This window comes from Arvicanthis niloticus, chromosome 30, assembly GCF_011762505.2.
Source record: "Arvicanthis niloticus isolate mArvNil1 chromosome 30, mArvNil1.pat.X, whole genome shotgun sequence".
Lineage (NCBI taxonomy): Eukaryota > Metazoa > Chordata > Mammalia > Rodentia > Muridae > Arvicanthis > Arvicanthis niloticus.
Window position 1 is genome coordinate 1,486,700 of NC_133438.1, and position 14,532 is coordinate 1,501,231.

At 42.5% G+C, this 14,532-nt stretch overlaps 1 protein-coding gene across 1 annotated transcript in view; it reads left to right on the plus strand.

Moving 5' to 3' along the window:
• The first annotated feature begins 7,145 nt into the window (after positions 1–7,145).
• Positions 7,146–14,532, plus strand: part of LOC143440765 (vomeronasal type-2 receptor 26-like) — a 40,676-nt gene continuing 33,289 nt past the window's right edge. The window contains exons 1-2 of the mRNA XM_076927547.1: positions 7,146–7,638; positions 10,191–10,247. Of these exons, the coding sequence (XP_076783662.1) occupies positions 10,219–10,247 (29 nt within the window). The 5' untranslated portion in view covers positions 7,146–7,638; positions 10,191–10,218. The remainder of the gene's footprint in view (positions 7,639–10,190; positions 10,248–14,532) is intronic.

The following is a 14,532-nucleotide window of genomic DNA, read 5'->3' on the forward strand; positions in this document are numbered from 1 at the left end:
AGCATGAAGTGTATTAAAGGGTCACAGCATTAGCAAGGTTGAGAACCACTGTCTTAGAAAATTGATCAGATGACCTCATTACCTGTAAGGATCCTGGCACTGAATATTTAAGTGTTTCTCTCTGCTGATTTAAGTTTTCTGGTAAAAACAAGTCTAAATGTATTTTCCTAACTTATTACGCGTAGTGACGTGTCACCCTGTTTCTTCCATTGCCATAGATTTTCCTGTGCTGCATCCTGGTACTCTACCTCCAGGTTCTTTCGGGTGAATGAACTAGTGGGAGAGCTGGCTTCCAGGGGAGGCACAAAACAGTATAAAGGATATTGGTGCACTCAGTACTCAGACCTGCTGTGGCTAACATTTTACCCAGTGTACCCAGGCTTTGCATGTGTGCCCACTTGCTCCTATGTCTTGAGGGTGTGCAATGCTCATGTGCTCCCTGTTGTGACACCTGATTTGCTCAGCTGTATTGAGTGTTCAGGCAATATGTGGGGAGATATTTTGTGATAAGGTAAGTATTCTACTCCTAATCAAAATTCTAGCCTTGCTGGAGAGATGACTCAGTGGTTAAGAGCACTGACTGCTCTTCTAGAGGTCCTGAGTTCAATTCCCAGTAACCACATGGTAGCTCAAAACCATCTGTAATGAGATCTGGCGCCCTTTTCTGGTATGTCTTAAGACAGCTACAGTATTTATACACATACAATGAATATAAATAAGTCTTAAAAAATTCTAGCTGTGTATTTATCATTCATTGACAATTGTCTAAATCAAGTTCTTACTATGAAGGTTACAAAGTGACTTTCCCTCCATGTTGATCAGTTGTCTCCAGCATTCTACAAACATATGGTCCTTTTGTAACTTGTCTTTGTTACTAGGATTTCTCAAGTAGTATGTATCTTTCAACTAGATTTATGTCCAAGAGCCCATTAAGTCACTTATCTTAATGATCTTTCCTATGTATCTATTTGTAGCCACCCAAGGAAGTAGGGAAGGGCTCAGTCATGAAACAAAGAAAGTTAGGAGAGCTGAACAAAGGACCAGCTATGGAATTTCTGTGTCTGGTATGGTGGCTACATGTGTCCAGTTAGCTTCTGAAATGTAGCTCCAATGAACTGATCAGCTGCAGGTGATCAGCACGTTAGATTTCAAAGATACCCTATACACACTGAACAGTTAAGACCTGTGTGTGTTAGAATTGTAACACACAGCATAGAAGGGTAAGTATTAAATTAATTGTACCTGCTTCCTGAGAAGGTTTTTGTTGCTATGTGGGGTTGAGTTTTTGCTTAGTTATTTTTTGTGTAGTTTTTTGAGTGTTAAAAGCTCAGCCTTGCCGCCAACCTGCAAAATAACGGTGGATGACCTTGAATTCCTGATTCTGCCGTCTCAGCCGTCTAAGTGCTGGGATTATAGGCCACAAACTAGGCTAGTTTTAATATTTAAATAATTTTATATTTTTGAGGGTGAGACTCTTCCTATGTAGCCTGTGCTGACCCTGAGTTTGTGATCCTCCTGTCTGCTTTCACAGTGCTGGGATTATAGGTGTTTATCAAATGTCAGCCTTTGAGATTGTGTGTGTAGTTGCATCTAAAACAATGTAGGTTAGCATGTAAAATAATGGGCTCATTACATCTCCATTTGCATGTATCACACATGTGGCTCTTTTTTTCTTCCTGTCTTGGGGATCAAGTTGGGCCTTGTACAAGCTAGGGAAGCACCAGTACACACCACTGAGGAACATCTCCAGCCTTCTCATTTTTTGAGATGGGGTTTCACTATCTAGCCCAAGCTGGCTTTGAACTTGGCAATGTTCTCATCTCAACTTCCCTAATGCTAAGAGTACTGGTATGAGCCACCACATATGAGCCACCACATCCTACTTTTAAAACTATACCATTTCAGAAAGATATCCCACAAGCATACCAAAGAACAGTGTTGGAAGACTAAACATGTCCTACTCCAAGAAAAACTTCAGAATTGTTAGAAATTTATATCTCAGCACTGTGATTAAAATAAAATCATCTGGTACAAATACTACTGATAGCTGAGCACCAAACTCAGCCAATATTCTTTTAAACAAACTGACAAGTCACCAATTATAGTTTGTGGCTTTAGAAAGCCATTTTTGGGATTTGGGGGTTCAATAAAATATTGTGGGCTTTCAGGTTAAATAGAAAAACAAAAGCGTTGAAGTTAAATATTAAAACAAGAGCTTTCAAGTTGTATGTAAAAGCAAAAGTTTACCACATGTTGTGATGTACTCCCAGCAATTAGAAGACAAAAGTAGGAACATCAAGAATTTAAGGTCAGCCTAGGCTGTACAGTCAAGTTAAAGGTTAGCCTGGGCTATCTATCTGAGATCTTGTCTCAAAAGCAAGTGCCAAAGTAATAAAACCAAAAGGTTACTGGGCATTGAAATTAAAAACAAATCAATGAAAAATTACTTCAGGAAAGGATTAGTTTGTTCATTTTCCGAAAAAGAAATTTTAGAGAATACAGGGTTCCAATGTGAAGGACAATTGCATAACAACTAAATAAATCTTTTCTTGGTAAAACACCAACACCTTCATTTCTAACACCCATGTGTTCTGCAGTAAAATTATAAGAACAGAGTGAAGTCACCTAAGAATCTGTGAGGCTCCAAAGTAAGTAAGTAGTTCTAGATCTGAAATAGTCTTACAAAGCCTTTAAATCTTATTGCACGTTAATTTATTATAGAATTATTAAGATAGCCTAAAGGGGATTGGGGTTTAGTTTAGTGGTAGACAGCTTGTCTAGAAAGCTCAAGGCCCAGGATTGGCCCTCCCCACACCCCCTGCCCCAAAACCTCAACTTAAAAAAAGACTAAGAGATGCCTAGTTTATTTTGGACTATGGAACTGAAGTCTGTGGCACTGACTGTTACTTAAAAAAATCAGCTGTGTACTGAGACAGCGTAAGTATTCATAGAAATTTTCTGAAGATTCCATTTGTTTTGGAAACACTTTGCTATTGTATTTTCTAGGACCATCCCAGCCAAATTTAACTATTCTTTAGCACCACTTCAAGAATGTCATGTGTAGTAACAACAAATTCTGACTTCATTTAGTTCTTTTACATTTTTTTACCACTTTGAACAGCTCTGAGTCGGACTATGGTGAATCCTTGAATGGAAATGAAGACAAAGCTATCAACAGACCGGTGCTTGCTCACTTTCTTCTTTATAGATACTAGAATACATTAGTGAGCATTCGAGTCGAGGGACTTCAGTGTTCATGGTGTCCACATTTACTTACTGTTTGGATCCAGGAACAACTTTGAGCTTGATGGTCCCTGCCATTTCTGAGACCTTTGAGGAGAGTGTGGTACCCAAAGGCTTATGCATATTTGGCTCTCATGAGAATGATAATGGTGACTCTAGTACTGCATGGGCTCGCATAAGGCTTCCCCATGTGGAATAGGTCGACCAGTATGAGTTCTCTGGTAAGAGAAGGACTGTGTGTGAAGGCTTTGCCCACAGTGTCTGCACTCATCCAGCTGCTCTTCTGTGTGGATCCTCTGGTGCTGAGTAAGATGGGTGCCCTGCCCGAAGGCCTTGCAACAATCCTAATACAGATAGGGCTCTCCCCATCCCCTGAATTGTGTCCTTTCATGCTGGCTGAGTGATGAGTGAAGGATTTCCCACACTTATTATACCAGTAAGTCTTTTCCTTGGTGTGAATTCTCTGGTGCTCTACGAGAAGGAAACTTTGGCGGAGTGTTCTAGCACACTTACCATATCCATCGGGCTTCTCTCCTGTGTGCATCTTCTGATGCTGAATGAGGGGAGCAAGTTGGCTGGAAGCTCTGCCACATTCATTGTATTCATAGAACTTTCCCTCAGTATGGATGTGCTGCTATTTTGTTAGGGATGAGCTGTGGCTGAGGGCCTTGCCATTGCCATAGTCACTGCACTCAGACGGCTTCTCTCTTGTGTGTATCTGCTCATGCTGGCTGGGAGAGGAGTTGTGACTGAATGCTTTCCCATACTCTTTGCATCCATAGGGCTTCTCTCCAGTATGACTCCTCTGGTGCTCAGTCAGGAGTGTGCTCTGACCTAAGGCCTTCCTACACTGGCTGCATCCGTAGGGCTTTTTTCTTATGTGGGTCCTGTGATTCTGAATCAATGGTATAATGGGGGAGGCTTTCCAGTGTGGAGTCATAGGTTCTGAGTGAGGTGGATACTTTGCTGAAAGGCCCTCCCACATTTATTACACTCACAGGCTTTGTACCTGTGTGAATCCACTCATACCGGTTGAAGGAGGATCTGAAGAGAAGGATTTCCCACGTTTGCTACACTCATATGGCTTCTTACCTGTGTGAGTTCTCTGGCACTGGATCAATGGGGGTGATCTGGTTGAAGGTCCTTCCACACTAAGAACGTTTATAAGGTTTCTCACCAGCGTGGATTCTCTTGTGTTCGGTTAGAGTCCCCAATGTGAGTGGATAGGGAGGCAGTCTTCTAACAGAAAGCAATAGCCCAAACATCTGCAGCATCACTCTGTGTTATAGGATCCACTGGAAGGTTTCAGTTGCCCCAGCTTCTCCTGGCTCTTGAAATATACCAACTCTTGAAAGGTCACTTGTTACTGAAACCACATAGATTTCAGATAAGGAATTCCTTATGTCATTAGCTGAGCCAGTCACTCATTTCTACTGGGGCAGCTGTTTATAGGAACATTAAATAGAGTAGAAGGGTTCTCCCCAGTTAAGGAGGTAACAGTCGAATTTTTCTATGGAATCTAGGGGGGCTTGTGGAATATGTAAATAGGGAACAATGTCTGGCTATAAGATCATTTTCAACAATTTAAATGACAAAACATTTTAAAAGATTTTTATTTTTAATTCTGTATATGTGTGGGAATTGCTCTGTCTCTGTCTCTGTCTCTCTTTCTCGTGTGTGTGTGTGTGTGTGTGTGTGTGTGTGTGTATGTGTGTGTATATCTTTGCCTGCAAGAGGGCAGAGGTGTCAGATTTCCCTGGAACTAGAGTTACAGGGAATTATGTGCACCTGATATGCATACTGAGAATCCAACACAGATCCTCTACAGGGGGCAGTACTTATTGTTAATCACTGAGCAATAGAATACAATGATGAGGAATTAACAATCAAGTGGCAAAAAAATTATGGGCAAGGTAGGGTCCACCAGAAAGTGCTCTCTTGAAAGTACTCTTACAGGTTGTGTCTGGGAAAGTCAGAAAGGGAGCATCTGCAAAAACTGTCAGGCTGGACCCCTGTAGGGACCTGTGGGGCCAAAATTATTCACACATATTCTTATGTGAGATGTTTGGAACCAGAAGTGTTTCAGATTTTAAGAATTTTTAGTTTGAAATTTTTTTGGCTTAAAACCTGTGATGAAACAAAATCCTTGCCAGGGGAAAAAAGATAGTTTAAGAAAACATAATCCAAAAGAAAGAAAGAAAGAAAGAAAAGAAAGAAAGAAAGAAAGAGAAAGAAAGAAAGAAAAGAAAAGAAAAGAAAAGAAAAGAAAAGGAGGGAGGGAGAAAGAAAGACAGAAAAGAAAGAAAGAAACCATAATCTAGGTGCTGGAGTTGTTGCTCAGTGGTAAGAGCACTTACTACTTTCGTAGAGAACCTGGGTTCAGTTCCAGGCACCTATGTGGCAGCTCACAGCCATCTGTAACTCCAGTTTTAACAGGTCCTATGCCCTGACACTTGTGGGCACCGGGCATGAGCCTATTGCATATACATAAATGTGTAAAACACTCTTACACATACAGTGGAAAAAAGCAATAAATCCCAGCAACAAATGCTCCCATAGATATAGGGAAAGGGGGTTACTTACTTACCGCCGAGGGCTGTGTAGAAATAGTACAGTTACTATGTAAATTAGTGTGGAGGTTTCTCAAAAAGCTAGAGATAGACCTATGATATAACCAGCTCTATCACTCTTGGGTACATATCCAAAGGACTCTATCCTTCTATAGAGATACCTGCACATCTATGTTTACTGCTGCTATATGCACAATAGCCTGGAAATTGAAACAGCCTAGATATCCATAAACCAACGAATGGATAATGAAAACATTGTATTGTCACCCAATGGAATACTATAAGATATTAAGTTATCAGCTATTAAGAAATATTATTACATTCTCAGATAAATGGATGGAGCTGGAAACATTCTGAGGCAACCTGGATCTAAATAGATAAACTTCAAGTTTTCTGTTATCTGTGGATGTTAGCTTTGAATTTTTGCTTCATTAGAAATACCCATAGAAGCTAGGAAACTTGTAAAGGCTCACCATTGTGTGTGTGTGTGTGTGTGATGACAGAACAAAGTGGTATAAACACTTAAAGGGGAATAATGATACAAAGAGGTGTATGTGGAAAAAAAATCATGTGGACAAAAAGATCATGTGGAAACCTTCTACTGTAGAAGCTTGTTTTTTTTTTTTTTTTGGACATGAGGGATTTTCTTGTCTTGTTCTATGAAAACTAGGATTACGGACACACGTGAGCACACTATGCAGCTGGCTTTTCATGGGGCTGGGAATTAACTCAGTTCTTCATGTTTGTACCTTTCCTACTCAGCATTTCCCCAACTCTACATTTGCAGTATTAACAATAATACACCTGAGAATGGTGACAGACACCCAGAGAGGTACTCAGTTTCACCATGGAAGCCTGCTTCCTGGGCCCTTGGCTGCTGGGACAGAAGCCCCTTCCTTTGCGGTGCGGCTCGGCTCTAGGTCTGCAGTCTGTCCTCAATCCTGGGTTTGCTGAGACAGGGATGTGTAGAACAAGCTGCTTTCAATCACCGAAATCTTCACCCCAAGCTCGGGGATTCGAAGTCTTGGGTAAAAGCCAGGACCTCGCTAGTCCTCAAAGACCCTCAGATGCCTAGAGGTCGGCCCCGCCCCCTTGGTCCCTGAAGCGACTCCACAAGACAAAAGAAGCAGAACGGAAAACCCGGCTTCTTTACCATTTACACTATTTGCTTTCTCGGAGGCTTCAGACCCCGCCCCTTTCCCACCCGCAGGGCCCCGGCTCACTCCCTGCTTAGTGGCAAAACAAAGGCAGCGGGTTGTGACTAGGAGTGCGCCTGCGCGCTGACTACACTTCCCAGAGGCCTTGCGCGTACTTCCGGTCTCTTCCCTTGGTTGACCGGTCAGCTGGGGCCCTCGAGTTGTGGTACTGAAACTCAGCGTCTGAGCGTAGTTTCTAGAACCTGACGAAGACGAAACCCAGTTTCTCACTCGTCACGAACTGTAGGATGAAGGTTGAGAACACCAGGGGCTGTGCGTGTGCAGAGGGGCTTCATGTTTTAACTCCCAGAAGGCTGCGCGCGGGCTTATGTCTCTCTGCTCTCCGAGCCTCCTCAAACTCTCTTGGGTGTCAGAGAAGCCGGCCTCTTGGCTGATTGCGCTTCCCAAAACTACAATTCCCAGAGGGCCGCGCTTCCGCTTCCGCTTTTGCAGTTCAGGTTTTCCGTGCTGGTGTTTAAAGGCCATTTCTAACTCATCTGTGCTGTAGCACTAGTGACTGACAGAAGTGCTAATTTAGGACCTGAGCAAGTTGAGAGTAGTGGGAAGGGTACTGCTAACAGTCTTCCAGACATGAAAAGTCCCGACGACGTGTTTAATGAAGACAGGAGGTGGGTAGATAATGCCAGGACGTTCTAGAGAGGTAGATTGGAATACTGATACTCTTTTTTTGTTGGAAACCCAGCTGTTAACTGTTGTGAGACAAAGTCGTGAGTAGAACGCACAAGTTTTAACCGAAAACACCAAAAACATTTCTGGAAGATCCAGCCATGGGCAGTTACCAGACTGTTTATTACATCGGTATAAAAATCAACATTTGCAAATATTCGTTATGTAATTGTTAAAATTGTGCTTTTGAACAGGAGCACAATATTCAAAGAGGATATACCTCCGTTCACTAATTGTCATTTTCTGAGAATTTACTCCCAACACGAGGCACTGGTCTCATAGTGCAGCAGCAGTGGAAAATGTGTGGCTTTCATTGTCACCAAACACAATGGGTTCACATCTTGATGAGTGCAAAGCCTTTTGGCTTTTGCCAAAACAAATACAGCCAAGAATAAGAGTGGACAAAGATATATTACCTGTAGCAGGTAAGCACAGCAAAAGAGATAGTGTGTAGGGGTGCAGAGAAGGCTTCATTTTCTCTGTCAAACCTTTAATTGCAGCACTGGGGAGACAGAGGCAAGTGGAACTCTGTGAGTTCAAGAGGCCAGCCTGGTCTATATAGAGAGTTACAGGACAGCCAGAACTATGTAGATATTGTCTCACCTCTCCCGGAAACCCCCAAAGTGAGTATTACCAGAAATTTGGGGAGTCCCAACAGTACCATCATATGATACTTACCTGGGAAATCAGAGTCCCCTCTTGAGGTTTTTAGTTTGATTAATAAAATAATTTAAGAACAATCACAAACGGAAGCCTGGAGACAAAGAGCAGACTCAGACAAAAGCTTGAAGATAAGTTATAGAATTTAAAATGAAAACTCCAGGGAGGCAAGCTACAAATTATCTGCCTGGAAGGGAGGAGGAGAATGTAGCAGGTAAAAGCCATGCTCCTTGTGATAAGGTATGGAGGGCAGCTCCCTGGCAGAAGCCATCCACACTCAAGGGAGAGGAGCTTTAACAAGAGAGCCAGGAATCCCAAAGTGTTACACAGGGCATTTTGGTTTTTGATAAAGATTACTTATTTTCATTTCATGTGTATGAGTGACTTGTCTATACTTTTATGAGCACATGACTGTGTGCTCTTAACTGCTGAGTCCTCCCTCCAGCCCCAGTTAGGGAGTTAAAAATAACACTTAGCCTATGGCCAGCATCTAAAAGAAAGAAAAAGTTTTACTCTTTGAAGGTGGGCAGACTTAAGTTGAAATCTCATGGTGGCTCAGCTCCAAGGGACTGCACTAGGGGGTGGGAATTCTGGAAAGAAAATGCATATTATCTGAAGGTGAACTCAGCTTCCTAAGGACAATCTCCTAGCCAGGTTTACAATCTACTCCATTGGTTGAATTAATCATACGATTGGGTGGATTGGTTAATTAATAGTTGAGGAAACTATTTAGTTTCTGTTCTTTACAAAAGGAGCGATTTACAAAGCAATGTTTCCCAGAAACAAAGCAAGGGTGGGGATTTTATTCTGGGCATCTGTATCTTTTGTCAGCAGGGATGGGACAAAGAGACAGTTCCACACTGCCACTCTCAGTAGCCGGAGCAGTTTACTTGAATTTTTAGGGATCTCCACTCAGGAAAACCAGTATAAGAAAATAATTTCAGGAGTAGAGGATTAATGAAAAAGAGTTGAAGATTTATAGGAAAGATCCATTTTAATAAAAGGTGGTGAGTATTTTGACTGAACATCTGCATGTATACCATGTATGTGCCTGCTGCCCTCAGAGTCTAGAAGATGGTGTCAGATCACTGGAATTGGAATTACAGATGTTGCTAGGTCACGTGGTTTCTGTGACCTGAACCTGGGTCCCCTGCAAGATCAACAAGTGTTCTTTATTACTGAGACATGGTTCCAGCCTTGAAAAATGTTTTAATGCTAAAGTACAAGAGTTCAGAGAAAAAGAAGCAGGGGGAGGGAAGACACATTCCAGTAGGGATATGAGCTTCCCAAGGGACAGTAGAGAAAGAACACATCCAAGGGAGAGCAAGGGACTGTCTTTTCATTAGCCAGGTGTGCCATTTGGTGGTTCTCAAGTTACACATCAAAAGGCTGTTAAGAAAAGAAGTGATTTCAGACAGGAATCTAAATTTGAGGCTAGAACAAGGAAGTAGCTTCAGGCATGAGCTTGGCTAGGACAGGGAAGTAGGCTCAGTTACTTTGGTCATCCTGATAAGCCTTTAGAAACAGTGATCATGGGAGTGTTCACATAATTGGGTTCAATGCCTTGCTTAAATTTGTGTTTATTGTCTTGCTTGTTCCTTGACTATTAGACCCTTAGCCTAGAACTGACCTTAATACGTGCATGTAATTAAAATGATATAAAAGCATAAAAGAGGAGGGGAAATGGAATGGAGGTTTTAGGGAGGGGAAATGGGGAAAGGGGATGACATTTGTATTGTAAATAAATAAAATTTCCAATAAAATTTAAAAAAAGAAAAGGAAATGCAAAAAAGGCTGTTTAGAAAGCTGCCATCTCCATTCTTTGTGTTTTCAGATGAGAGAGAAGGGAGACGGCTCCAGAGATGTGTACATGGTCTTATAATCTGAGAAGGTAAAACCAGAAGCTACTAGGGTTGTACAAGAAGTTTATCTTTTCTCTATAAGTGGAATTTCTGGTGAAATTCTGAGAAAATGACAGGTTTATAAAATGACGGGTACTTGAGCAGTTGCTAATTGTTCTGTAATCCTTGCTTCTCTGCTGTCAAGAGGCTCCAACCAGGATCTGGAATGACAGAGACCTTCTCAAGTCCCCACGATGTTCTTTGACTTTCTATTCTGTGCCCTCCTCTCTCTTTGTGTGTGTGTGTGTATTTCTATGTTCATACCTTCTCAGGAATAGTGTCACATAACAAGGGGTGTGAGTCGAGGAAGGCAATGAGGACTTTTTTCCTGGGGTTGGGATTGTCACTATATATCCATCGGCTCAGTGGTTAATGACTGCCTCTGCTTCAGGCACTAGGGCTGGGAAAACATGAGTGTACAGACATGGCTTTGGTTCATCAGAGCCCACAGTTCAGAGGGCACAGACCAACAAACAGAACAGAAGGCTTGCTGGAAGTAAGTGCCTCAGATGGGCCTGGAAATAGTCCCTGGAGGGCAGGAAGGGCAGAGTTCTGTGTCACCCTCTCTGTCTGCTGGTCTCTGGGGTGTTTAATGTTTGTACTTACTGTGTGAAGTGGCCTCAGAAGGGAAAACAAAATGAGAATGCAGAGGGTTTGTTACTCTCCTTATTGTAAACCAGGTCATGGGCAATGCCGTGGATCTTCTGGTTCATTTTCTTGGTAGTAAAATTGATTTGGCCTTTAGGATCATATATATATATTTATAAATCTTTATGCATTTATAATTACTTGGGAAATGTCTCTGGTGCGAAAATTGACTTCTTAGAGTCAGGATGAGCACCCCACATACTGTAGGACATCTCAAATCTAGATTCATTGGGAAGTTTCATATTTCAAATTATCTATCTATCTATCTATCTATCTATCTATCTATCTATCTATCTATCTCCCAATCTCACTATGTAGTCCTGGCTGTGGAACTCTTTGAAGATTAGGCTGGATTAGGCTGCCATCAAACTCAAAGAGATCTCTGTCTGTCTCTGCCTCCCAAGTGTTAGGATTAAAGATGTGCCATCTCAACCCTCCTACCCCCAGCTCCAAACTTTTTGTAAACAAAACATTATCCCATATGAAATCTAATACAAAAATTCCAACTTCAGAAAGAAGACATCTGAAAGTAGATCTGTGGTAACTGACAAGAACAGAGGTACAGGGAGTAGGATTTTATTTGAAGAGTTGAGAATATTCTGGAACTAGATTGTAGTGGTGGTTGTTCAATGCTGGAAGTCTTCTAAAACCTACAGATCTCCTAAGGGACAGCTGACATTCAATTTCTAGCTCACACGTGTCTGATGGGGTCCCACTTCAGGGGCATTGGATCTTCTGAATTGCAGGAGAGACCAGTAGCCCAGGATCGCCACTCCACTAGTTCTAGTTTTTGATGAATCCTTTCCTTCCTCCCCACAGGACGTTTGGCAGTGTCTGTGGATGCTTTCAGATTGAGGAAGGGGTATCACTCATCATCTACCTAGTGGAAAGGTATTCATCTCATGGTGTACAGGAAGCAGGAAGAGAAGGAGAGGGGAAGGTTTCATGGACAAGGTAACACGTTTCAAACCCTAGCTCCCAATAGCCCACTGAACTGTGGTGTCACTGTGGCTTTAATGATGAAGTTAGTGCCCTTGTGGTTTCATCACATCTTTATAATACCACAAAATAAAGACCAAGTCTTCAACACATGAGATAACAATATTATAACATTCTCTGCTTGGCCTCCAAATGGTCTTGCTTATCTGCAAGCAAGGCATATTTAATTTATTTCCAAGAGTTCTAATGTCTCAATAATTCCAGTATTTCTCAAAAACTCTTGTCTAGAGTATCCTCTGAGACTTGAGGCAGACTTTTAGCTGTGAGCCCCCTAGAAATCAAAGAACAAGTTTCATACCTACCAAGTACAGATTTAGAGACAACACAGAACAAATATTCCCTTTCCACAAGAGGATTTGGGGGACATAGAAAGAAAAGATGGGCCCCATGTTAATCTCAGCACTTGGGAGACAGAGGCAGGTAGATGCCTGTGAGTCCTAAGGCTTCAGGATTCAGAAAAGCATAGCTTTCCATTTTCTTCTTCTTCTCTCTTGTAAGCATGGGTTCCCTAACATTTTGGGCTTTAGTTTCTTTCTAAAGCTCCCCTTTCCCACCATGTGGGAGATTGCTTGCCATTGTGGCTGACCCGGATGCCTGATGTTTCATTTAACATGGCTTTCTTTCTTCTACTTCTTTATCTCCCCTTTCTGGGTAGCTGGTGGGGTTCTCAGCTTTCTTGCTTTGGAGTTTCTCTTTTTTTATTTATTTTTATTGGATATTATATTTACATTTCAGATTTTATCCCCTTACCGCCATTCCCCCCACCACCCAGGAACCTCTTATCCATTCCCCCTCCTTTTGCTTCTATGAGGATGTTCCCCTATGTACCCCCAACTCCCACCTCCCCACCCTCGAATTCCCCCCCCCCCCCCCACACTTGGTGTTCATGGGACCAAGGATCTCCTCTCCCACCTATGCCCGACAAGGCCATCCTCCTCTACATGTACAGATGGAGTCATGGTTCCCTCCCAGTGTCCTCCCAGGCTGGTGGTTTAGACCCTGGGGAGCTCTGGTTGGTTGATATTGTTGCTCTCCTCGTGGGGCCACAAACACTTTCTGCTCCTTCAGTCTTCTCTCTAACATCTCCATTGGGAAACCCTTGATCAGATCAGTGGTTAGCTGTGAGCATCTGCCTCTGAATGTATCAGACTCTGGCAGACCTCTAAGGAGACAGCTATATCAGGCTCTTGTCAGCATGCACTTCCTGCCATCCACATCAGTGTCTACCTTTGCTGACTCTACATGGGATGGGTACCCAGGTGGAATGGTCTCCAGATGGCCCCTCCTTTAGTTTCTGTCCCACACTTTGTCTCCATATTTGCTCCCTTGAGTATTTTTGTTACTCCTTCTAAGTAGGACCGAGGCATCCACACTTGGTCTTCCTTCTTCATGAGCTTCATGTGGTCTGTGAGTTGAATCTTAGCTATTCCAAGATTTTGGGCCAATATCCGCTTATCGGTGAGTAAATACTGAGTGTTTTCTTTTGTGATTGGGTTACCTCACTCAGGATGATATTTTCTAGTTCCATCCATTTACTTAAGAATTTCTCGAATTCATTATTTTTAATAGCTGAGTAGTACTTCATTGTGTAAATGTACCATATTTTTTTTGTATCCATTCCTCTGTTGAAGGGCATCTGGGTTCTTTCCAGCTTCTGGCTATTATAAATAAGGTTGCTATGAACATAGTGGAGCATATGTCCTTGTTATATGTTGGAGCATCTTCTGGGTATATGCCCAGGAGTGGTATAGCTGGGTCCTCAGGTAATGCTATGTCCAATTTTTCTGAGTAACTACCACACTGATTTCCAGAATCCCACCAACAATGGAGGAGTGTTCATCTTTCTCCACGTCCAGCATCTACTATCATCTGAGATTTTGATCTTAGGCATTCTGACTGGTGTGAGTTGGTATCTTGTGGGGAGCCGACCGAAGGCGGCTATCATCCTTGCAGCCATCTTGAGCCATATACCCTGACAAAAGACTTGATTACAATAGCCTACAACAGCTGAGCACACTCCGATAACATCTTGGTTTAGACACCCAGGATCTTTCCTTGGGTGTGTGAGACTTAAAGGTGTGTGACTTAAGGGTGTGACTTAGAGATCAGATTTAGAGACAAGACCTAAGGGCATGACTTAAAGGCATGACTTAAAGGCATGGCTTAGAAGTGAGACATATAAAAGGCCAGATGCAGACAGAAGAAATTATTATTAAGTATTAGGCCCAGGGAGTAGGCACTTGAGACTCGAGACAGGCAACTAGGGATTAGACACTTGTACTTGAGTCTAGGAACTTGGAAGAAGAACTTGGAACTAGGGACTAGGAAATAGGGACTAGAAACTCAAGACTAGGGACTTTGAGAGAAGAAGAGAGACTGAAGAATAAACGGGTTTGAATCACACTCTGTCTGGTCACCATTCTTCGAGTCCGTCCTCACTCTCTCTCTTGCTGAACCCCGACCTGCAGACCAGAGCGGATCCCAACATTGATAGAGCAGTCCCCGACATTTTTGGCCCCCAAGTGTGGAGCAGCTTGGGCCGCAACAGTATCTCAGGGTTGTTTTGATTTGCATTTCTCTGATGACTAACGATGTTGAACATTTCTTAAGATACTTCTCGGCCATTCG